Raw genomic sequence first — 24,580 nt, 5'->3', positions numbered from 1 at the left:
CAAAGTAGCAAAGGGTGTGGGCACTCAGCGGCTACAGCTCTCTCTCGGCTACAGCAGCCCACGGGTCAATTTACAATGATGCAAAGTAGCAAAGGGTGTGGGCACTCAGCGGCTACAGCTCTCTCTCGGCTGTGGCGGCCCACGGGGGCAATTCACGATGAGGCAAAGTAGCAATGGGTGTGGGCACTCAGCGGCTACAGCTCTCTCTTGGCTCCGGCAGCCCACGGGGCAAATCACAATGATGCAAGTAGCAATGGGTGTGGGCTCTCAATGGTGACAGCTCTCTCTTGGCTGTGGCGGCCCAAGGGAGAAGTCACAATGATGCAGAGTAGGCAAGGGTGTGGCGCTCTCTCAGCTGCGGTGGCCCACACGACAGAGGATGGTCTCGGCCAGGCTAGTACAAAGGTGGACGCACAGCAGCAGCAGCTCTCGCTTAGTCGCAAGTACAGCGAAGGGCTCGAAAGTGCAGATTCTGGCAGATTGTCAGTGGCGGCAGCTCTCTCTCAGCAGCACATGGATCCAGCGGAAGAGTTGAAGGTGCAGATTTAGGTGGGCTCTCAGAGGCGGCAGCCACACAGGTTTAGCAAAAGATTCAAGGGTTCCCAGTCCACGGTCCTCACAGTAGAACTAGAGGCTCCGGATAACTCGAACGCGGCCTCACCTGCAAGTAGAATTCCTTGCATAGGAATTCCGATGGCTGACAGGGTGAAGTCTAATGTTCCCGAGACTTCTGCAGGGGGCGCTCTCGATTTTAGGCCCTCGGGTAGTTTCTTCGGCAAGCTTGGTAAAAGTTTCAAATTCCTTTACTCTGTTCGCTCGAACAGAGTTTCATCTTGACATCCAGAAGGAACACACCTGACCAAAGTTCCAGCGCAGCATTTTATACCTAAAAAGTCTTTGCTCTCTAAGGTCGCAAATGACTGACTCCAGTCAGAACCAGTTCGGTGGGGTCGGGGAGCACTTGGTTTACGAGGTGACATCCTGCCCTTTCAGAATGAGGGGGTCTGCTATCAGACACCAAGTGGGAGGTGAAGCCTTCATTCACCTTGCCAGGCACAGCCCTGATTGGATCAAAGAATCACCCCTCCCCACTCTCTGAATACTGATCTCTGCTGCTCCAAAACCAGACGGCCAATACACATACTCGCAACAGCCCGCAGTAAAGCTTTAGGCCAGAAACTACCTCGTTTTCAGGAAAAGGCATTTCACAACATGTGCTATATAAACGGTCCTTACTAAAAAGGTGGCACTCAATTTCCTGAGCATAATCATATCAAACTCGAAGCTCCTATCGGGTTCCTAGGGCCAGATAGGGTGATAAAAAGTAATCCTTAACGAACAGGCTACACAGATGTAGTCATTAGGGTTATCCTATTCCCACAGTCATTTATACACAGGGAGAAAACAGTCATTTATATACAGGGAGCATTCGTGCTGTGGCACTGATTAGCAGTGGCACGGCACCCAAAACATCCACATCCAGCCAACATACAAGACAGGAAGAGTAGAGGGGAAGGGAGACCCACACCAATGATTCCAGGTCTAACACTGTCAATATGTATATTTTAATATTAACAGTGATGGTGATCTCAGAGGAGTTCATGACCCGTCGACGCGAAGACTAAAGATTTATATATAACGTCAGCAGCTTCTGGTATCTAACTCTGTTTCCCCCTTGGGATTATATGGTGTGAATATCTATATATTATAATATTCATAGTCATCATGATAGTCATCATGATCTCAGAGGAGTTTATGAGCCATCGGCGCAAAGGCGAAAGATTTTGAAATTCCGGAGAAAAAAGTATTGAACATATTCACCGCTGGAAAACATTTCGTTATTGATCTTGTTTTGTGTTTATCACTTATTTTTCCTCTTCCTTTTTTGTGTGGCATCAGTGATACTCTCTATATTGTAGTAGAGCGTCATATTTTCACACAAGAAAAATTGGAGATTTGTCGTTGTCAGGAGTAAACCATCTGAAATACAGTAGAGTATATATTACTACTTTCCTACATATTCTTAAAGGAGTACGTGATCTGTTAGCAGAGCAGTGAGTGACCTCTAAGCACTACGACAAAACTTTCCCGACTTCTACAGAATAGAGATTGTAAAAATGTAGTTTTTTTGTTGTGCTCCTTATTCTTCTTCTCCTGTGGAATACTATAAACTCACCCTGTACATTTTAATACTGTGAATGTATAGTACTTCAGAGGGGTCTACGAGATATTGACAACATTTATTACAGTTATTTCCGTTGATAACTTACTACCTCACAGTTTGTAACACTGCTAATATTTTATAAAATAGTAGACCCCAAAACCATAATTGTATACATAGTGCTTTATTTAATGTTTTGATGAAGCGTACCTTTCTAGGTAATATGATTCATTTGTGTTTAATTGTTTTTTACTTGCTATTGTTGTTGTGACCTGAGATGATGTAGTACGGGAGTGTTTCTTGTAGCACTTCTTTTCTACTTTATCCAAAAGTAACTGATGCCCTCTTATATTGACAAAAATATGGGGCAGCACTTTTACAAACTATAGGCGACAAAAAAAAGGAGGGTGTGGCCACGCTTAAGGGATATTTTATGAATTGCGTTTTATTTGTCACCCCTCTGATGTATACAGCTACACTTTCCTAAGAAAGTATATTTGTGATTGCTTAATAAAAACTGTTTCAAACCTAGACTTAATTGTTTGCAGCGCAACCACACCTACTATTTTGCTGCAAGGAAATAGCACTACCTGCGACAGAAGTAAGCACTGCACTATAACTATACATTATAAGTAAACATTGCTCCCGAGAAGTAGCTTACTCAGAACCTTATTTAAATGAAGACCGCAACAGCGCGCTTTCTTTTTCAACTCCCTCCTCCATATTATAATATTTGCTCCAAAGATGTAGCACTCGCTGTCAGAAAAGTAAACACCACATTATAAGTAAATACTGCTCCTGTGAAGTATCCCACCCGCTGACTTAATAAAAAGAAGGCCGCACACACTGTTAGTTTCCCGACGTGATTTGTAGACCCCATGCAAATTATATAAATGGCCCTTAAAATATATAAAAAAACTATTTTTATCTTCACAGTCCGTGTCCACCAACTTGTGACCACTGTACAGAGTTAATAGTGTTCGTACCCTACCCTCTACTACTTTAAATTCCCGCACTCATTTGAAGTGCATCACAAAATGGCTCACAACAGTGAACCTTTCCCACCCAATAAGGAGCCAACTTGTACTCGGAACACTTTAGTCAATAAAATGTCCATGGTGTTCCACAGAAGGGGAGGGAATGGCAGCCACCACTTCTACTTTTAATGCTTCACAGCCAATGAACATTAACTTGGGATGGTCCTGCTTGGAACACGTTACCCAATGAGATGTCCCTGATACTCCGCGGAGGGGAAGGGAATGGCTGGCAACACTTCTACTTTCGATGGTTTACAGCCAATCAACATTAAGCTGGGAAAGGTCCTCCTTGGAAAACGTAAGCCAATCAGATGTCCCTTCTACTCCACGGAGGGGAAGGGAATGGCTGGCAACACTTCTACTTTCAATGGTTCACAGCCAATGAACATTAAGCTCTGGAAGTTCCTCCTTGGAACATGTGAGCCAATCAGATGTCCTTGCTACTCCGCGGAGGGCAAGGGAATGACTGGAAGCACTTCTACTTTCAATGGTTCACAGCCAATGAACATTAAGCTCGTTGTTGGAACACCTCAGCCAATTAAACATTCATTTTGTTCCGCGAACAGGGAGAGAACACGCCCTCCCACATAATATTACATTTCCTCTAACAAAGTGACACTATCCGTGATAAAAGTGAACACCGCATTATAGGTAAACATTACTCCACATTATATTAAAGAAAGGCCGCAATACGGCGCATTTTGGTTTTCCCGATATGATTTCCACAGCCTACTGAACATTGCCGCAATAGCGCGCATCGTTGTTTTGCGGACATGATTTCCACGGCCTACCCAACATTCACACTACCTGTCTGTGCCCCCTAGACACTGCCTGATGCAATACAGCGCATTGTTTTCCCGACGGGCTTTCCAGAGCCTATGCAACCTTGCCGCAATACCGTGCACCGTTTTTCTGCGGATGTGATTTCCACAGCCAACGCAACCTTTAAACTCCCTGCCTCTGCACCGTACAGACTGCTTAAAGTAACTCCACAGTGTTCGTCAAACGACGCCAAAGTTATAAGCACATGAAAAAATGCTTTTCCAATGGAAACGTGGTCCTAACTATAACTACAGATATATATATATAAGTCAGTTATGCAATCATTTTTACAAAAAAAAACATCCATTCAGACACTTATTTACCCATTTATTCTTCCATTGACCTTTAGATATACATATATATAAAAAATATTTATTTTCCAGAAAGACACACATTCACTGGATGATGTCATCAGTGATGTCATTTGAGATGTCATCAGTGATGTCATGAGTTATGTCACTGACCATGTCATGAGTGATGTAATATGTGACGTCATCAGCAGTGCATTGCGGGCGCGCAGGTTATAGTTAGCTGAACTAACTATAACGGGGGAATTTCAATGGTTTTGTATGAGTGAAATGTCCAGCTAACTATAACATGTGTGAAACCTATGGTTTTTTCAGTGAATTTCTAAGGTTTTTTTAATTGCTAATTCCCAACTATAACGTGGCTGAAACCTATGGTTTTTTTCAATGAATTTCTAAGGTTTTTAAATGCTAATTCCTAACTATAACGTGGCTGAAACCTATGGTTTTTTCAGTGAATTTCAAAGGTTTTGTAAATGATAATTTTTAAATGTATTGTTATATTTTTTTTACTGATTTACTACATTATTTTAAATTATTTAGTTTTAGATATTTTATTTTTTAAATTACATTATATATTTTTAATATAAATTGAAAAATAAATGTTTTTAAAAATATTGAAATTGTAATATATATATTTTTTTAATTTATATATATTTTATATATCCTATGGAAGGAAATTCAAGTTACTGTAACTACAATTAGAATTACTTTTCAGAATCAGTAGTGGGCTGAAAGATGCAGCACCGAGGACTCTCCTGATAACAGGTGAGTAAATTGGAATTCGTAGTTCGGCTTATTTTAGATGAATTTTTTAAAGTTCCAAAACTCCACACTTACAAGAATATTCAAGTGAAACCAATCAATGTTAGCCTATGAAAGGAAATTCAAGTTACTGTAACTACGATTAGAATTACTTTTCAGGATCAGTAGTGGGCTGAAAGATGCAGCACTGAGGTCTCTCTTGATAACAGATGAGTAAATCGGAATTCGTAGTTCGGCTGATTTTTGAGGAATTTTTTAAAGTTCCAAAACTCTACACTTAGAAGAATTTCCAACTGAAACCAATCAATGTTAGCCTATAGAAGGAAATTCAAGTTACTGTAACTACGAGTAGAATTACTTTTCAGGATCAGTAGTGGGCTGAAAGATGCAGCACTGAGGTCTTTCCTGACAACAGGTGAGTAAATCGGAATTCGTAGTTTGGCTGATTTTAGAGGAATATTTTGCTCAATAGTGAAGAAAGGGGGAGGGGCCTGAGGTGATATGTGTGCAAACACGCTCTGTGGCGCGTTTTAGGTTGGGGAATTAATTCCTCTTCAATCCTGAGGTCCTTGTGAGCCAACTAGCCCACCACGTACCTCCAGTATGTGCCAGGGACCTGTGTTGCAGAGAGCTGTTCAGAGGGCACGCCCCCTTTTTACAACGCTCTGCAATGCAGCTCCGTGGTGCTTACTGGAGGTACCTGTTGGACTAGTTGGACCCTAGGGGACCTCTGGATTGAAGAGGAATTAATTCCCCAACTTAAAACGCGCCACAGGGCATGTTTGCACTCATATCACCTCAAGCCCCGTACCCTACCTTCACCACTGTGCAAACGCGCCCCGTAGCATGTTCTAAGTTGGGGGATTAAGTCCCCTTGCATACTAGGGGTCACTGGGGGCCAACTAGCCCACCAGGAACCTCCAGTATGCACCAGGGGGCTGTGTTGCACAGAGGTGTAATAAGGGTCGTGGCCTCATTACACCTCTCTGCAACGCAGTCCCCTGGCGCGTTTGCAGAGGGGAAACTAATTCCCCTTGCATACTGGGGGTCTCTGGGGGCCAACTAGCCCACCAGGAACGTCCAGTATGCGCCAGGTGGCTATTTTAAATATTAGTTTCCCGGGGAGGTGGCGGTCCCCGGTGCGTGTGGTGGGGCTTGAGCCCCGCCCCCCGGGGCGTGGGGGGGGGCTTGAGCCCCCCCACACAGGTTTGTTATTTTTTTTTTTTTAAAGCAAAGCCCCGGGGGGTGGCGGTCCAAAGGGGCTGCGGGGGGGGCGTGAGCCCCCCGCCTACTTAATAATAAAGCTCCGGGGGGTGGCGTTCCCAGGACTCGGGGGGCCTTAGAGGCCCCCATCATGAATATGCAAGCCCCGGGGGCTGGCGGTCCCCGGGACTGTGGGGGGGCCATATGCCCTCGCTTAATATACTTACTTTGCCCCGGGGGTGGCGGTCCCCGGGGCAGTGTGGGGGGGATAGGGCCCCCCACATTTTTTTTCTAAAGCCCCCCGGGATTTTGTCTCCCCGGGGGCTAATTTGAGAAAAAAAGCAGACCGGGTTTTTTTTTTCATGAGGTACGCGTATCTACGCATATCCCGCAATTTAAAAAAAAATATATGGGCCTTAGGGGTCCTTGTGGGACCTCCTGAGCAGGCCTAGGGGGTCAGGATGTTCCTACCCAGCCCCCTTTGCGTGTTTTTCACATTTCTTTTGCTGCTTTCTAGTGCCTCGGTTCTACCGAGCCACAAGATGGCTGCCAACAATTCCTGGTTTGGAGTGTTGACAGCCAATTAGCATAAAGCTCGTGCTCGGGAAGGTACGCGTACTGTACGCGTTTGGTACTTCGTCTATAGATATATCCATGATTTTACTTTTGATTTTCTCAGGAACTACTGAACGTATTTACACCATTTAACAAAAAGGGTAATCTGTGAACCGAACACTACCTTTTTGCCAAATTTGGTGTAATTCCGTTCAGCCGTTCGGGCTGTAGCCCTGGCTAAAGGTCCTATGGAAAATTGCATGGGGAAAACACGTTTTGGGACGAATCACCCCCAAACTTTCAAGGAAAGAGCGGAGTGGAGCAGGCCATTTTCTTGGAGAATGGCGCCAAAGTTATTCCAAATAGAATGTTGCTGATTTCCCATGGAAACTAGGTCCTAACTATAACTACGAAGAACTCTTTTAAGACCGAGGGAATGTAATGTTCACTCCACTGCAGAAGAGGGATTTGGCAAAAAGGTAGGTACAGTGATAGATTGATTGAGATGGAAATCAGAGACTACCTTAGGCAAAAAGAAGGGTGTGTATGTAAAACAACCCTATTGTGGTGGAAAACTGTAAAGGGCTCCACAGAAGATAGAGCTGTGTTTCAGCAATGCTTTATGGATCATTTCTAAGGGAAGACCCATTGATTTGGATAACACTAGTGTGACAAGGGGATGTCGGAGCAGGGCGAAGAGGGGACTGTAATAGACTGGTGGACCCCGACAACCCTCTCTTCCCCTCTTGTTTCCATACAGCCGGAGGAATGGGCCACGTCATCCTTCAGGGCGGACATGCACCAACCAGAAGAATAGGGTGGTCCCTTTAACTGGGAAAGCCTGGAGAAAAAGGACTCTCCCCCTCTCAGTGACATTGCTCTGCCAGGACCAATAAGAGCACGGGATTCCCCCTTGAGTGTGTGTGACAACACCGGAGAGGAGAACGCGGAAGCAGGAGAGGACGCCCGAGACGAAGAGGGAAAGTGAGTGAGGAGAGAGAAGCGGAATCGTGCCGAGGGACTACCAGACGCTGAGGGAGGGCCAGGAGGCCAACGGCATTGTGCTTTATCCAGCCACACCCCAGGAGGAGCATGGCTCACCCAGGTACGTGAGCGCTTCGCGGGCTGGGTCGGGAAGAGGCAGAGCCCCGCTAAATAGCCCGGCATCCCCCGGCTGCATCTATCTTGTATATATCCTTCATCGTGCACTCTCATTTCACTCTCCTAGCCTGATACCCCCTCACTGTTATCATAGAAGTGGCTCACGAGTGTATCCCTCACACCCTTTCCCACAAAGAGACTCGTTATAACACAGTACTGATGCCCGCTCTATCCTTCTTTTATTTCGCAGACGGAGTTGAAGCTAATCCCCTACCAACGGTGACAATCTTGAGAAGAAGCCAACACTATTCCCATACCCATGGTGGCGTTCCTGAGGACGAACTAGGACTTGGAGGAGAAAAACCCCTCCTCTGGAGGAGGAAATACTTGATCTGACCGGACTAATAGTGTCTAAACCTGGCTTCATACAGATGGTGTGTCCTGGGAAAAATAAAACCTTCACTATCTCGAGTTGGTGTATGTGTCCCTTATTCTGTCCCGCAACAACTATGTTCAACTCCAAAAGAGGAGGAGGGTTTCTGCGAGGAGGAAAAACCTTTTTGAGGCCTTCCAGAAAGTCTTTGATCACTGGAATTTTGAAAAAGAACTCTGGTGTAGAAGATTTACAATACTCAGTAACAGCTGCTAGGTGAACTCTTATTGTGGACAGCGGTAGTTCAGATCTGACTAGAGGTAATAAATAGGGTAGTATCATATCTTCCTTTACTGTGATGGGATCATAGTTCTTTGAAAGACACCAAATGCAGAAACATTTCCATTTAAAAGCATAACAAGCCCTTGTGGAAGGGCGTTCTGCTTTTTTCAGAATGTTCATGCAATCTTTTGGCAGAGTTAGATGTCCATATTAGATGATCTCTGGAGCCATGCTGCCAAATTCAGTGACACTATTGAGGGATGGAGAATTCTGCCCTAATGTTTGTATAGAAGGTCTGATCTGAGGGGAACACGCTTGTGGTAGATTATAGATAAGTGGAGCAGGTCTGTGTACCACCACTGTCTCGGCCAGTCCAGAGCTATGAGGATTATTGTGGTGCGTGATCTCAGTAGCTTCTGTATCACCCACGGAATTAGCGGAATTGGTGGAAAGATATGTACATATGGAGTTAACCAGTCTATCAAATAGGCATTGTGCAGAAACTTCGGGTCATGAGCCCTGGATGCAAAGTGTTGGCATTTTGAGTTTTGGGAGGTAGCGAATAGATCTAAAGTTGCAGTTGCCCCATTCTTGGAAGATGGCATCTACGTTTGTCGTTGAGGACCTATTCCTAGTTTTCTTCAGTAAAGCGGCTGAGGAAATCTGTTTCCGAAGTTTAAAACTCCGGGAATATGAAAGGCTGTAATAGAGAGGCCTCTCGCCAGAGCCCAATGCCAGAGGGTTTGCGCCTGGTGAGACAGCTGCTTGGACCTTGTTCCACCCTGTTTGTTGACATAAAACATTGTGGTGGTATTGTCTGTCTGAACCATGATGTCCTTTGATTACAAAGGTGGAAGTAACCCTTTGAGGGCCAGAAAAACTGCTTTCATTTCTAGGAGATTTATAGGGTATTTATTTTCTTTTTGCTACCACAGACCTTGGATGGATAGATCGTCCATGCGGGCACATACTGTTAATGATGTATCTGTGATGATGGTCCGGGATGAGGTTGGTTTCTGAAAAGAAAACGCCATCAGTGGGTTGTCCGAGTTGGTCCACCATGATAGGGACTGGCGTGCTTTGGGTGTCAGGAGAATCCGATCTTCCCAAAGTCCTATTCTCTGAGACAATTGATCCTCGAGACATGTCTTTTGAGGACTCATATACAAGCGAGCTTTCGGTGCAAAGTTGATGTAGGTATCCATTGAACCTAGTAGTGATGCTACCTTGCGAACTGTTGGTTTGGTCTACTAGAATTTGGGAATATTTCATTTGGATTGAGGACCCTCTCTCCTCTAAAGGATACACACGTTCTTTTAGAGTGTCCAGAATAGCTCTTAGAACTGTTAGGCACTGAACCGGCTTTGCAATGGACTTCTGTGAATTGACCTGGAGACCTAGCCTTGCCACAAGAGATGTTGTGACATTGAAGTCTTCCTTTGCTTTTTGAAAATACTCTGCTCGGATGAGCCTTTCCTCCAGGTAAGGATATACAAGCGTTGAGCCAGTATCATTGCCATGCATTTAGAAAAGGTTTGTGGCTCTGATTTTAGATCAAGGGGTGCACCGCATATTGATAATAATGAGAGCCCACTCAAAATCTGAGAAATTGTCTATGACGAGGTAGAATGGGAATATGAAAATATGCATCCTATAGGTCTACAACACAGAGCCAATCGTTCTTTCTCAAATGTGGAAAAAATTGATGTAGTGAAAGCATTCTGAACCTTTCACTCTTTATAAATTTGTTGAGTAGCCCGCGGTCTAGAATTGACCAAAATTGACAGAGGTGATCTTTATTTGTGATCAAGAAATTTCTCGAATAGACTCCTCTGTCCCTCTGATGTAGTGGGACTACCTCTAAGGCTCTCTTGCGCAGTAGGATAGCTGTTCCTTGCTTGTGGTCGTGCAAATGGGCCAGTATGGTCTGTTGTGGAGAGGTTATTGGAGAAGCGCTGATGAAGCGCAGAGCGTAGCCATTTCGAATTAAATTCAGGACCTATTTGTCTGTAGTAATCATTGTCCACTCTTTCCAATGGAACTCTAACGCTCCCTCACCATAGTGGGCAACTGTTGGGGGGTATGTGATCCTCATTGCTTTGACTGGGAAGATTTACCTTTGGTTTGCAAGGGCTTGTATGGAGATGATCTTCTTCTTTGGCACCTGTTTTGAAACATATGCTGAGATTGCCTATTTTGTTGCTGGTATTGGTGAGGCAATCTAAGGGTTTGAACCCCATGGCAGAAACTTCTTTTGTCCTTGGGTTTGAACTGTGTGAAGAATGTTTTCCGTTCTTCCAAACCCTTGAGCGTTTCCGCTTAATTTTTCATGCGCAGCATTTCGTCTTCCATGTGCTGCCCAAATAGGGAAGATCCAGAGAAAGGCAGATTAGCTATTTTCAGTTGTGCGTCTGGTCTCAGAGAGGAGAGCCTTAACCAGGATGTATGTCTTTGCGAAATGTGGTAGGAAAATCAACAAAATGAGCTGCAACCCTGATGGTCTGATTTGAAATGAGAGAGCCCTCTCTGTTAATTTCTATATAATCCTGTTGTCTGTGATCTGGTAGATCAGAAATAAAAGATTTCATCCTTTTTCAAATTTCTCTATGATATCTGCCCAGTAATGCTGCTGAATTAGCATTACGCAAGTGTGTAGATACTGTACCACACATTATCTTTCCAACGGCATTCATTCTTTTACTTTCTCGATCAGATGATGCTGTGGTCTCTGGAGAAGAAGCATGCTTCCTGCGTACTGCTGTTACAATTACTGAATCCAGTCTAGGATCAGCCTTGATGAAGTCTGGATCCTGAGGCGGAGACTTTTATTTCTTTAAAAGCCTTGGGGAGGCAGATTTTACAGTAGCAGGTGTAAGGAACTTATCCTGCACAATGTCTATGAGGCCTGGAAGGAGAAGCAGAAGAGGCCTTGGTGTACCTCACAGAAGAGATGTCACAATACCAAAAAATGCTTTGAAACAAACTAATACATATTTTAGAAGAGTAATTAAGGTGAAAAGAAATCACCAGAGGTGTCCTGAGATCCTGACAAAAGGAGCCGGGAAAAAAAACCGGCTCTCTCAAGCAAACTGGCAATGCAGTGCAATGTGGGATGGGGTCCCTCTGGGATTCTTAAAGGTACAGGTCACATTTAGTTTTTTCTAGTGTTAGCCTGTTTTTTCCATTGCAGGCTTGACTTTCTGGCACAGTCCCCTTCCCAATGAAAAGTGTTGTAAGCTTTGCATTCCTGCCTCCTGCAGTCGCTATCAGCCTGCTCCAGGAAAATACAACTACAAATTAATGGAAAATGTATTTCAGTGATGAACAATATACAGACCTTTATCCTAGATATTCTACATATATTTAGTAAGCTGTTCTGGGGTCCGCGCAGGTAGCATGGAATAATTCAGGGTTTGCGACTTAAATGACGATCCTACGATGCAGAACTATGTCTACATTTATAGAAACTAGAACAGATTGAGCCACATCCATGCACATTCATTTACTATCCAGACTGACCAAAAGCAGGTGAAGGGGGAAAATCAAAAGCTTCTTAGATGATCTGTATTTTCAAGTCATAAATTCCAATCTAGTAAACATGCCAATACAGGTAGACCCTTTAGGTCCCTCTTTCTTGATGAAGGGGAAAAATTAAGAGGTTATATAGATTATTCTCCTTTTTTGGGTTCCACCAAGGACCTGTGTGAAATATCTAAACATACACACACGTTGGGATAATAAACAGTACAATGGAATATAATTGTGATTAAAAGTGCATCCCAAAATAGTATCACTGGTATGTGTGATTACAGACACTCACTCACTGTGGTATTTTTTAAAAGCATAGCAGCAAAAAATAATACATTCCACTTCTGTTTGTTTGTCTGTATTCTTCCAAACTGGGGACGTTTTTAACATTTAAAGAAATGCTGTATAAGTGTTTTGAAAGGAAAGGAAAACTGCATGGATTTCAGCTTGCTGCATGCAGTGTTTGTTTTAATATCAGGGAACTCAGCAGTAAAAACTGACCCAGTAGACCATATAACAGACCCACTAACAGCACTGCATTAAAAACGGCCTACACGCTGTCCTGTCAGACTATCCATCTAGTAGTGCCTGATTGTCCTAAAGGAGAGTCTGACCCTGGGTCCACTTGCTCTAGGAAGAGGAAAGAATGACCAAATATTTTGAAGTATTACTTTAAGGTATTCTTGGTGGCAGTTCCCTTAATAATTACATCCTGGAGATATATGTAATTCTTTAAAAAACTAACAAATCAGTACATTTTTGGCAAGATCCTGGCTCCACATTATGTATTTACCAATTGTAAAATATATATTTAGCCCAACCAGTTCTAATAAACATAGCTGTGTCTATTTCTCAGTTGTCGGATCAAGTGAACTTCTCTTAATTCATACTCAGTGCAGTGGGCTGCTTTGCTCTGACTGACCACAAACGTTTCCTTTGATGTTAAGGTGAAGCCAGAACAAAGCCAATAGTAAGCACAACGCCCAGCCACAATGGGGCAGATTTACAATAAACTAACGCAGCACGGTGCAGCAAGTAATTTTGCTGTGCCGTGCTGCGTTAGTTTGGAAAGCACCAGCTGCGGCCCGTGGAGGGAGTTCCGTGGGGCGGAAAGGCTGGGCTGGGGAGGGGCAGGGTGGGGGGTACTAAACACCGAAATATGGATAACTGGAGGTAAGTAAACAATTAAATAAATAAAACAAATTTCGTTGTACGCCCTGCATCACAAAATGTGATGCAGCGTGCGCTACAAAATGTGTTTTATTTATTTAATTGTTTATACTTACCTCCAATTATCCATATTCTGGTGTTTAGTACCCCCTACCCTGCACCTCCCACACCTCGCCTTTCCGCCCCACGGAACTCCCTCCACGGGTCGCGGCTGGAAAAAGCACAGCGATGCGACATATTTACAACAACATGTCGCATCTGTGTGCTTCCCCTGCGCTGGCGCACAAACTGCTGCCATGCGTGGACGCAGACACCCTTGCACCATGGTGTGAGGATGCCTGCGTCGTGGGGAGATTGTTTTTGTTCAGGAAGGGTTCCCTTCCTACCCAAAAACAATTTGAAATGCCGTTTTTCAACGTATATGTGTGCTGCACTAGCACACATAGAAGTTGAAAAACAGCCTTCTTTCAATGATTGTTTATGTGCAGGAAGGGAACCCTTCCTGAACAAAAACATTCATTAGAGTTGATTTCCTCTTTCTATGTGCGCTACAGAATGCAGCACGCATAGAAACAGGAAACAAAAACAAGGAGAAATTAATATATTTCTCCTCGTTGCGCCTCCCTATGCCTCCCCTGGGAGGTGTAGCAATCAGACGCATTTCCAGATTTACGATTCCTCGTAAATCTGGAAAAGTATCTCATTCCATGGGTGTTGTGTGGGTACACCCACAGCAACACCCATGGAACACCCCTTTCACGCAAAGTGCTGCATGTAAAGGGGCCATATTTACAAGGACAGGAAAAGCCACGCAGGGGGCCTTTTCCTGTCCTTGTAAATATGAGGCAGTGTATTGCGCTGCCAATGCGTCACAAAAAGTGATCTACTGGCAGTGGAAGGGCATGTTAATCTGGCCCTTTGGATTTGGAGAAAGGTTCTCATAAGACTTCCCTAAAACATCACTTTGTTGTAAAACTTTTTGTTGGTTAGAAATTGCACTAACAGAAACACAGCCTTGGTCTACGCACAGTCTCGAAGACTTTCTTTATCCATGAAGCAACAAGAAGAGATGTACTCTGTCCTGTGTCAGTGTCCCTGATGGGCTAAATTTGACTACCTAAGATGAAACAGCCAGTTCCCCAATTTAGCCCTGGGAGCATTGGAAAAGTCCACCAACTAGCTTGTTCTGCATGACTGCAGTGGGATTCCAAAGTGCAAGAATAACCTTGAATTTGTAATAATAACCTTGAATTTGTAAAGCGCACAGCTACCTACGAAGTGGTTTCCCGGCGCTGGGGGTCCTCGGGAAGATTAAGCGAGCTATTGTCCAGAGTCACATGGTGCTGGGCTGACCTGGCGCCGGGGATCGAACCGTGAACCCCGTGGTCCGGAGTCAAGCACCCTGCCCGCTGCGCCACACCTCTTCACCTGTGTGACCTGGCAATTCTGGGACACAAGGAAAACAAGAAATCCAAATAATACTGTGGGGCATAACTGTGAGTATGAAAGCCTGTATACTCATTTTCTCTTGAGTCTGATCTGCAGAATGATGAAAATGGTCTTGGTGATTCTTGCCAGATCTAAAATGTGATATGTAGATTCCACACTGCTGAATCTTATAAAATGGATGTCAAAAATACAAAATATTCTGACTTCCATTGTTACCACAAGAAGTGCATACATCAATCAGCAAAAATGTGACCTCACTCCAGCACCTCTGGCCTGAACTTTTTCAAGTCTCACCAACCTTTGCATCACACCTCCTACAAGGTGCATCTGAGCCATAGTGTTCTGACAGCACTGTTCGCTGGAGAGTTAAGCTATATAAAATCTGCAAAGAGGTAAACAACAACTCACTGTATCCTACAACCCGACTTTAAGCATGGGCGAGGAACACATTATTTTTCGTCTTTAGTTTTCTCTTTCTCTGCAATGACCTGAGCACCCATCTGACAGGACCAATATGTTCTAGGAAGCCACTGTAATGGAAAAACTCTATGGTGCCATCGATTAGAGCAATGGAAGGAGTGGGTGTATGACCAGAACAGGAATATCATTGTAGGGGCGCCATCCAGCTCTAATACGCCTGTATGACTGCTCCATGTCTGCTATAGGATGCACTCTTGCTACTCAAGGGCGTTTCTGTGTAACCACCCATGGTTTATGATGCAAAACCCATTTTACTAGCAGGAGTAGAAAAATGAACACCACTAGAAAGCAGGCATTAAAAAGAAGAAATGTGTTTATTTCTCCTACCTTTTTCCACTTTTAATGTGGACTGCACTGTACAGAACAAATACAAAGTAGGAATAGTTTTAAAGTTAGTCTAATCATAGTGTTTTGTACAAAGGTATGCTAGATTCACGCAAACATCAAGGTGCAAAGGTATGTGCGTGGCGCTCATCAGCCTGACTGTGGCGCTAGGGAGAGGGGGAGAGTGCCATATCCAGGGCTTATTTTGAGCTGGTGGTTTCAGGCACTTAATTGTCAACACCAGCACTTATGATAGTCTGCCGCCTGGTGGCACTTTCTATCTAATTTATTCATTCAAAATACACTTAAAATTACTAATATCTGCTGCCCCAGACTTTCTTAGAGCTTAAGGGACATGGAATAGTCTGAATTGTCACACTTGCGGGAGTGTGATGGTTAGTAGTTATGTTGGTACTGTCAATTGCATCACTGGCAGGGGAAATGGGTGGCACAAGCTTCAGTGGCTTGATAAGGGCCCTGGCACTTATTTCTTTTTTACATATTAAGCACTGGTACATGTAGCTCTTTCCGCCTCGCTCCATGTCATACATCGTAGTATGACAACTTTGGGTGCTGTGCCTCCTTGTGTGAGAGGTACGTAAAACTAGGCCACAGTTAGTGTCCTCGGTTAGTGTGGCTTCAGCCATGTCCGGCAGCAGTGGCACCTGGAAGAACAGATTTATGCAAAGCACAAGAGAGTTGGAAGAACAGAATATGGAAACGTTAAAAAGTCAACCTGATGCTTGTCTACCCCCAGCAATTGTACTTGGGAAATGCTTCATAAATATGGACTTATTTCAAAGAGAGATGTAAAAAGAAAACATGATGGACAGAATGCTGACACAATGTCAAACATTCACTCACAGAACAGAGATCTGGGCCTAAATCCATCATTTTTTTGCACACCATGCCATTCCTGTTTAGACCCAGCCATATGCAAATCGATCTTGACCCTGCTCCCAATGGGAATAGTCCAGCCTGAACTGTCAGGCCAGGTCCTCCTTGGACCGGGAACAAGCATCCTGGAACCAGTTACAGGGTCTCACCGCTCATCAGCCAGGCTAGCTTGACTCGAGTGTCATGGTGATCACAGGGCCCACGTCTGGGCAGTGCCTTCCCAATTAGGGTGGCAAATGCAAAAAGAACACATGATGGATGGAATGCTGAAACAATGTCAAACTTTCACCCCCTCAACAGAGGTCTACGCCTAAATCCATCGTTTTTGTGCACACCATACCATTCCACTTTAGACCCAGCCATATGCAAATCAGTCTTCACCCTACTCCCCATGGGAATAGTCAGTGGCGGCCGGCACAGGTAAGAGCGGTCGGGTGGGGGCAGGATGGGGTGGAGGTCCGGGAAGTCGACAAAGGACAGGATAAGTTAAATTATATTTCAGAAAAAGAAAACCACTTACCTTTGGCACACCACATCGCAGACTCAGCGATGCGGCAAGCTCAAGGTAAATTGTTTCATTTATTTGTTTATTTAATTTAACGTATCCGTCGGACGTCAACTTCCCCACCCTGCCCCACCGCTCTTACCTGTGCCGGCCGGGACTGGGAACAACCCAGCCTGTACTGCCAGGCTAGGTCCTCCCTGGACCGGAAACAAGAATCTAGGGACCGGTTTCAGGGTATCATCACGCATCAGTGGACTAGCTTGACTCCAATGGCAAGGTGAGCACGGGATCCACGTCTGGGCATACCCTTCCCACTTAGGATGGCAAATTCAAAAGAACACATGATGGACAGAATGCTGAAACAATGTCAAACATTCACCCCCAGTACAGAGATCCGGGCCTAAATCCATCGTTTTTTTGCACACCATATCATTGCAGTTTAGACCCAGTCATATACAAATCAGTTTTGACCCTGCTCCCCATGGGAACAGTCCAGCCTGAACTGCCAGGCAAGCTCCTCCCTGGACCGGAAATAGGGGGTCCTGTGACTAGTTTCATGGTATCACCACGCATTAGCCAGGCTAGCTTTACTCCAGTGGAATGGTGAGCACGGGACCCACATCAAACATTCACCCCAGTACAGGGATCTGGGCCTAAATCTATTGTTTTTTAGCACACAAAAAGAGTGCAGGTTAGCAGGGCAAAATACATATGTTCACTATTCAAGTAACATAATACACAAGGGAAATATATAACTTTTGATTAAAATATGTTACAAATTAATTTAGGCACAAATAGTTTATGTGAAGTTAATATGTACATCTGGAAATCCATGTCATGATCTTTCTCACAGGACCCAGGTAGAAAGGTGTTCATCATTCTTGCTCAGGTAAGAAGCGCCTGGCATCCAATGTGCCTTCTCGGGGTGGAATCATACCCTAATAAATGCAGAGGAGAGTAACACAAACCTATATTATCTGTTCCATAAAAATAGTCATCAGGAGTGAATCCAGCTTCGAGTAGTGCAGTTCTACAAGCATTTTGGACTACTTCTTTGGCCAGTTCTCTGAATTCTGCCAAACGGCTTGCCACCTGAAAAGATTACAAATAATAGCCAAATTAAACATTAAAAGAAAAGAAATACATGGAAAGAAAAATGCTGGCCCAGCTCTCCAATGTGTCCCCTAGTAACTCGCAATTCAGAGCAGCCTGTACCTAATCATCCATCTCGTAGGTTCTTACGACAAAGCATCACTTGTATTGAATAGCTGTGTGCTAATTGTATGTCAAGAAAGGAGGCAAGCCTTATGCATTAACTTTCATTTAATTCTTCTGAGCAGCAAACCATTAAAAGCTTCCAAATAGAAATTTTAAAACATCACAATTAACTATAGAATGTTCAGTCTCATATATGCTGGTTGACCTCCATCTTCCTCCTCTTTTGTTTGCTGCTTCTGGTCAGATAAGTATATCCACATTTTAGTTTTTGAATTGCTTAAAGTGAAGAGAGAATTTATTGGGATGTTTTGTGTAAGGGTAGACTGTTTACATTACCTAATTTATGGTATGATTTTTTATAAGGATTTTTCCCCACATTTTTATTTGATTATAGCATATTGGTTATGTTTTCACATGTGGAGTCTCAAAAATGTATGTTTGTTCTGTTGTTTGCTGGGTTTCTGAGACTAAACCTCAACATAAGTGTTGTTTTTAACTGAATGAAGAAGGCTTTTAGAAAAAAAAACACAGGTGTTTACCTTTGGTGGCGAGCGCAAGGAGCGTTTACTTCTCTCCCTCGCGCTCAGGCCCATTGAGGAGAGACTCTTTTGCAGATGCGCGAGATGTCTGGCGCATGTAAGCTTTCCGTGCTGAAGGAACTCAATGACCTCGAGGGCAAGCATTCTCAGGCAAAGGAAATGCTTGCGCGCTGGGCCTAGTTAAACAACTATCAGGCCGAATTTTAGAGGCGTTAGGCTTGTGAGGTCTGCTACCTAGCAACGGTAAGCTCGAGGCCATCAGGCTTGGCAAAATCTGCAGTTTTACTGCCGTCTTTTATACCGTTTTAGGTGAGACTGTGTTTAAAGAGATGGTTTTTGACAAAATTAATATATGAATTATAAAATAATAATTGTGGAAAGGTTATTTGATTTTTTATAACCTCTGTGGGCCAAGATGTGAGGAATAGATACGGGGTCACAAGATAGTGAGGTGAATCAAGAGAGCATATTAAGAAAGATGATTACTCAGGAGTTGGGCAGTGCTCTACAGGAGACAGTTAAAAAGGCATTACAAAAAGAGAAAGACAGACAGTTCGTGTTGTGAACGATGAGTATTTCTTAGTCTGAGGAGGATGAGGTATGCAGAGGGCCAGTAGGAAGTAGGAAGGAAGTCCAAGGCAGCTCAGATGGAGAAGGTGCACGTTGAGGAATGCAGTAGGGGCAGCCAGGCACTGCGAGTGAGGTACCATCAGATATGATGGAGATAAAATGAGGATTATTCACTTGGGATGAATATGTGTTAGATCTGGACTACAATGACAATTATGAAGAGGTATTTGGGGATAATTAAGGTGACAAGTCAAAGACGGTAAAGAAGGTAACTGACCCTATGGAGGAGAATCAATTTGATCCCAGTGATATTAGACATTCCTGAGGAAAGGCCATTGGAGCATGTGTCGGAGTATATTAGACACTGGATTAAAAGGCCATTGGAAAAGGAGGAGTGTAATGTGATGAAGGCAAAGCGTTCTCGGACGGTCAGAGATGATAAAGTCATGATGATCCCAAAGTTGGATCTGGAAATTATTACTTATTTGTTCAAGTTAGGACAGGATCCAGGAAAAGGTTTAGAACGCTCACTCAATCAATGTCAGGATAAGTTCCTAGACGTTTTGGGGACCTTAGTAAGGATGTTTAATTTGGTTACCTTTGGAAACGGTATATCTATAAGAGACATAGTTTAGGTATTGATTCCTCACCTTAGAATTACCCCCAGGCGTCAGACTGGATCCGGAGAAATTTTCTTCAGCAGTGCCCCTGCGTGTTGGTAGGTGGGGTCGGTCGACTCTGCGTTCGTCATTGGCGTGGTTGCCGGAATGATGTTGCGGTATCTACTTAGATGCCACCCCTGCGCACTGACGTCAGTTCTTTAAATGATATTCCACGCCAGAAGCACAGAGCCATGCAGGCCACTGACCACCGGTGCACAAAACTAGGGCCCTGATGGGGAGTTCCTTACCCTAGAAGTCAGTTCGCAGAATGGGGAGGATGGGTGTGGCGGTGAGGAATCCATAACTAATCTATGCCTCTCACAGATATATCGTTACTGAAGGTAAGTAATTTGTCCATCGGAAAGAGACAATTAGTTATGGATTCCTCACCTTAGGATAGATACCCCAGCAATGCCAACCTCGGAGGTGGGTATGTTAACTAAGCTCACACCAGAAAGTCTTGCAGAACTGAACGGCCAAAGAAGCTGTCTCTCCGGACTTGGCTTTCCAGGCAGTAGTGTTTGGTAAACGTATACAAAGAAGCACATGTAGCTGCCTGGCAGAAGTCATGAAGGAGGACTCCACATCCCAAAGCAGAAATTGGCTGCTGTCGCTCTGGTGGAATGGGCACGCAACCCTACTGGAGGTTCCTTTTTCGCTAAGGAATAGCAGATTTTGATGCAAAGAACAACCCATCGAGAGATTGTTCGTGTCTGCACGGCCCAACCTTTCTTGGCGCCCACATAGCCAACAAAAAGCGGGTCATCCACCCGGAATTGTTTCGTGTGATCCAGATAGAATGAAAGCACATGTTTTGGATCCAGACGGTGGAGCCTCTCCTCCTTTTTATAAGGGTGCGGGAAGAAGGTGGGCAAAATGATGGACTGTCCGATGTGGAAAGAGGTATCCACTTTGGGAAGGAAAGAAGGTCTAGTGCAAAGAACAACTTGGTCCAGATGAACAGCCAGGAAAGAAGGTTTTAAAGAAAGAGCCTGAAGATCACTCACTCAGCGAGCAGAGGTAATGGCGACCAGAAAGGCAGTTATATGTGTCAGAATTCTTAGAGGACAGTTATGTAGCTGCTCAAAAGAAGCGTACATAATATAGGTCAGAACCAGGTTCAAGTCCCACTGAGGCATTACGAAAGGAGTTGGAGGATACAAGTGAGTAATTGCCTTAATGAAGCGATTTACAATAGGGGACTCGAAAAGAGAAGGCTGGTCAGGAAGCCGCAGAAAGGCCGAAATTGCCGAAAGATAGCCTTTTAGAGTGCCCAGAGCACTGTAATGGGTGCTTTTAATCACAAATTGAATCAAAGAATTTAGGGCCAGATGTAGGAGCCATTTACCGACCGGTAAATGGGTTTTCGGTATGTAGGGGCACATTTTTACAGAATAGATAAATTTACCGATTCGGTAAATTTACCGATTCTGTAAAATACGGAATCGGTATTTTTACCGATTCGGTAAATCTCAGATGTAGGTGGGACTCTTCAGAGTCCCAAAGGCCCTACAAATTCGGTATTTTACCACCCAATCCAATTGGGTGTTAAAATACCGAATTCAGGTGTGCATGCACATGTGTGCATGCACACCTATGCCATGTGACAGACAGACATGCCCTTAGGGCATGTCTGTGTGCCACATGGCGCACATGTCAATTTTTGGGGTGCCAGAGGGTGTCAAAGTGACACCCCCTGCACCCTTGCTAAAATCGGTATTTACCAATTCTGTAATTACAGAATCGGTATTTCCCATTGATTCCTATGGGCTTCAAAGCCCATAGGAATCTTAACGATTCAGTATTTACAGAATCTGTAATACCTACATCTCCCCCCTTCATATTTACCGACTCTTAAATACCGAATCGGTAAAATTCGATATTTAAGAGTCGGTAAATATGAATTACCTACATCTGGCCCTTAGATCCATGGTTTAAAGAAATACTGGGTGCATACACTATAGAGGCAGCGGACTTTCCCAACTGCACTTCTACTAAACAAGATTTAATATTAGGGAAGTACTTGGGGTCAAAGGGGTAGTTTAGTCTAAACAGTAGGATGAAAAAAGATCGCCCTGCAAAACAAACCTTTAAGATAGGTATGCACTGCCCCATTGGCTACGTGTTTATTCAAGCATGGAACTTTGCAACAGTAATAGGCTTTCACGTATCCCAAGGAGAAGGCAGTGACCATAGCCCCCTACACTTTAAAGTATTTAGGGGGTCCATGTGTCACCGTGAAACGGTACTTCCACAACAATTGGAGTACTCCAAACGCCTGACAACGAGACTAACAGATGAATATGTAGAAAAATTGACTAACTTCCAACACACATTAAACACGTAAAATGCAAGGGGGCAGAATGTGTCCTGGTTTGAAGAAACAATAGAACATGTCGAACAATGCCTAAAGTTTTACGTGGGACCCGCTTTGTGAGCGGGAAGACAGCAGCAACCAGCAGCGGCGGCGGAGAGGAACCCGAGAACCGCGGGGGTCCGAGGGCCGCCAGTCGGGAGCTGAGCCGCGAGGCTGTGTTGAAGCCGCGGGAGTCTGCTGGTAGGCCCCGGTGAGCGTGGGAGCGAGCGACGTGCTGCTAGTGTCGGGCTGGCATTGGGAGCATCAGGGGAGTGGGAGAGCTTGGCAAAAGGAAGGGCTTTGGTGACCAGACAGACCCGACGCACCCAGCCCGGTCAAGCTGTTCAGCAACAAGTCGGGAGGAGTAGCTTATGTACTGAGGGTGCCGTGATCAGAACCGGCGACGCATGCATCTGTTTCGTATTTTATATGTAAGGGGACACGCAACCACACACCAGACCTACCGGGACAACCGTGAGGAGAACGGTCCTGCAGCCAGCCTGCCTGCCAGTGTTTTCCTGTGGCAGAGGGAGCACACGAGCAGCCTGCCCTCAGGAAAATGGCTGAGACTTTGCCGGGATCTTCAAAGGGACCACAGTCCCCAGAACCACCGCAGGCGCACCCAGACAGCGTCATCGCCCGGCGCCTCCAGCCTTCATCTGGGGCCACGCCTCCCGCAGCGCGGGACGCCCGCGGGTAGTGCCCGGGCCAAGGGCGGGCCCGTCCTTGCCCGTCACTGATTGGAGGTGGCCAGGCTGAGCCACCCCTCTTGATTGATTTCCCCAGGAAGTAAGGTAATTATTTAACGATGTCTTTAACTAATGCACCGGTGCGCACTCAAAGAAAACGCGCATGCAATGTGGAAGGGCATCGCTCTAAACCTGTAATACCCGCAGCTTGCTTGCCCACAGCCATTGACTTAATGCTACAAAAGGCGATTGGGGTTGTCACCACAGAAATTGAACTCACGGAAAGACGCTTATCCATTACACCTGACTTTTCCTCCCTGGTGACTTTGACTCCCCCCATTACTCTAAATGTTTCTGGTTCATCTATACCTGAATGTCACACTTTACAAGACTCTATGTTAACTCATCATTCCAAATCTCATCCAGTTAGAGAGGGTACTGTTATAGCACCTAAAAAAGATAGGAAGAGAAAACAAGGTAAAAACAGGGGGTCTAAGGGGAAAAAGGTGGGGATCGGCTCTGATAAAGACACTTTAAAGGGTACAAGTACAGAGAATTCTGCCCCCTCATTTCTATCCACCGTGGGCTCAATCCCTATTATCTGACCTCCTCACACAATGTCGAACTATTGTAAAGGATGAGATAGCCCCATTATACAATCTTATACAAAAGCTAGTAATCAACATGGGCAATATTCAAGTGACTAGGCCACAAGATCCCCAGATCCCCTCTGAGAACCATCTAATTCAATCTCTTCCTGATCGGAGACTGGACACGGTAAACCCCAACAAGATAGTTCCTATCCCTGAGGTGGCCACAAAGTCTACACAGCAAGTAGAGGAGCAACGCCCGACAGAGACCCGTTCTAAAGCGAGGAGAGGGGCCCAAACTTAAATCCATGGTACAGGACTTAAGCTAACCAGTACCGTGGATCTGAATCACACATTCACGGAAGAGAACAGAGGGGGACCCATCTCAGTCAGGGAAATACAAAATCAATCCCTTCCAATTATCGATTTACCACCAGCGGCTGCACCATATGTACTAATCCTGGCAGGTATCCCTGTTCTAAAACACGGCCAAAACGAGACCCAACTAGATCTTAGAAATAAGATATTGTTCTGGTTGGCTACTCATAAACAATTTCCATACACAAGGGCGGGGAGATCCTAAAGGTGCGTAGGGTAGGTTGGGTGGGCCCCACAAATAAGACTATGCCAGGGGACTGTGTGATTATTAATTTTAGGTTCCCTGAGACTGTCCTAGGCTGTTAATCCATCCTCCCTGCATTTTGGGACAACAAACTGTTATTAGAGCACTATCTCTGGTCTCTTTTTACCCTTTAGCCTAAAATGCTGTTACAACTCATCGCCGTCGGGATTATGGAAGCTGGCATAAGGACCATTTCATGATCCCTCCATATGTCCCGTCCATATTTAGTATTCCGGTCTCAAACCAGTTTGCCCCCCTGGAGGAATTAGACTGACTAAATGCTGTGGAAGTCCATAATATTTTTAATTCTGGACCTAGAGCATCCAAACCATTATTTGACCTAACTCAGGCGCAGAGACAGGCTGTAATAGATAGGG

The 24,580-nt window shown here is 44.7% G+C and overlaps 1 protein-coding gene across 1 annotated transcript in view; it reads right to left on the bottom strand.

Annotated features, from left to right (window-relative positions):
* LOC144820261 (dynein axonemal heavy chain 6-like) overlaps positions 1-24,580 on the bottom strand; it is a 1,187,310-nt gene that overhangs the window by 939,126 nt on the left and 223,604 nt on the right. The window contains exon 7 of the mRNA XM_078677850.1: positions 17,926-18,049. Coding sequence (XP_078533976.1) covers positions 17,926-18,049 — 124 coding nt within the window. The remainder of the gene's footprint in view (positions 1-17,925; positions 18,050-24,580) is intronic.

This window comes from Lissotriton helveticus, chromosome 2_1 (assembly GCF_964261635.1).
Source record: "Lissotriton helveticus chromosome 2_1, aLisHel1.1, whole genome shotgun sequence".
In the NCBI taxonomy this organism is placed as follows: domain Eukaryota; kingdom Metazoa; phylum Chordata; class Amphibia; order Caudata; family Salamandridae; genus Lissotriton; species Lissotriton helveticus.
This window is presented reverse-complemented; position numbering and strand designations above follow the sequence as displayed.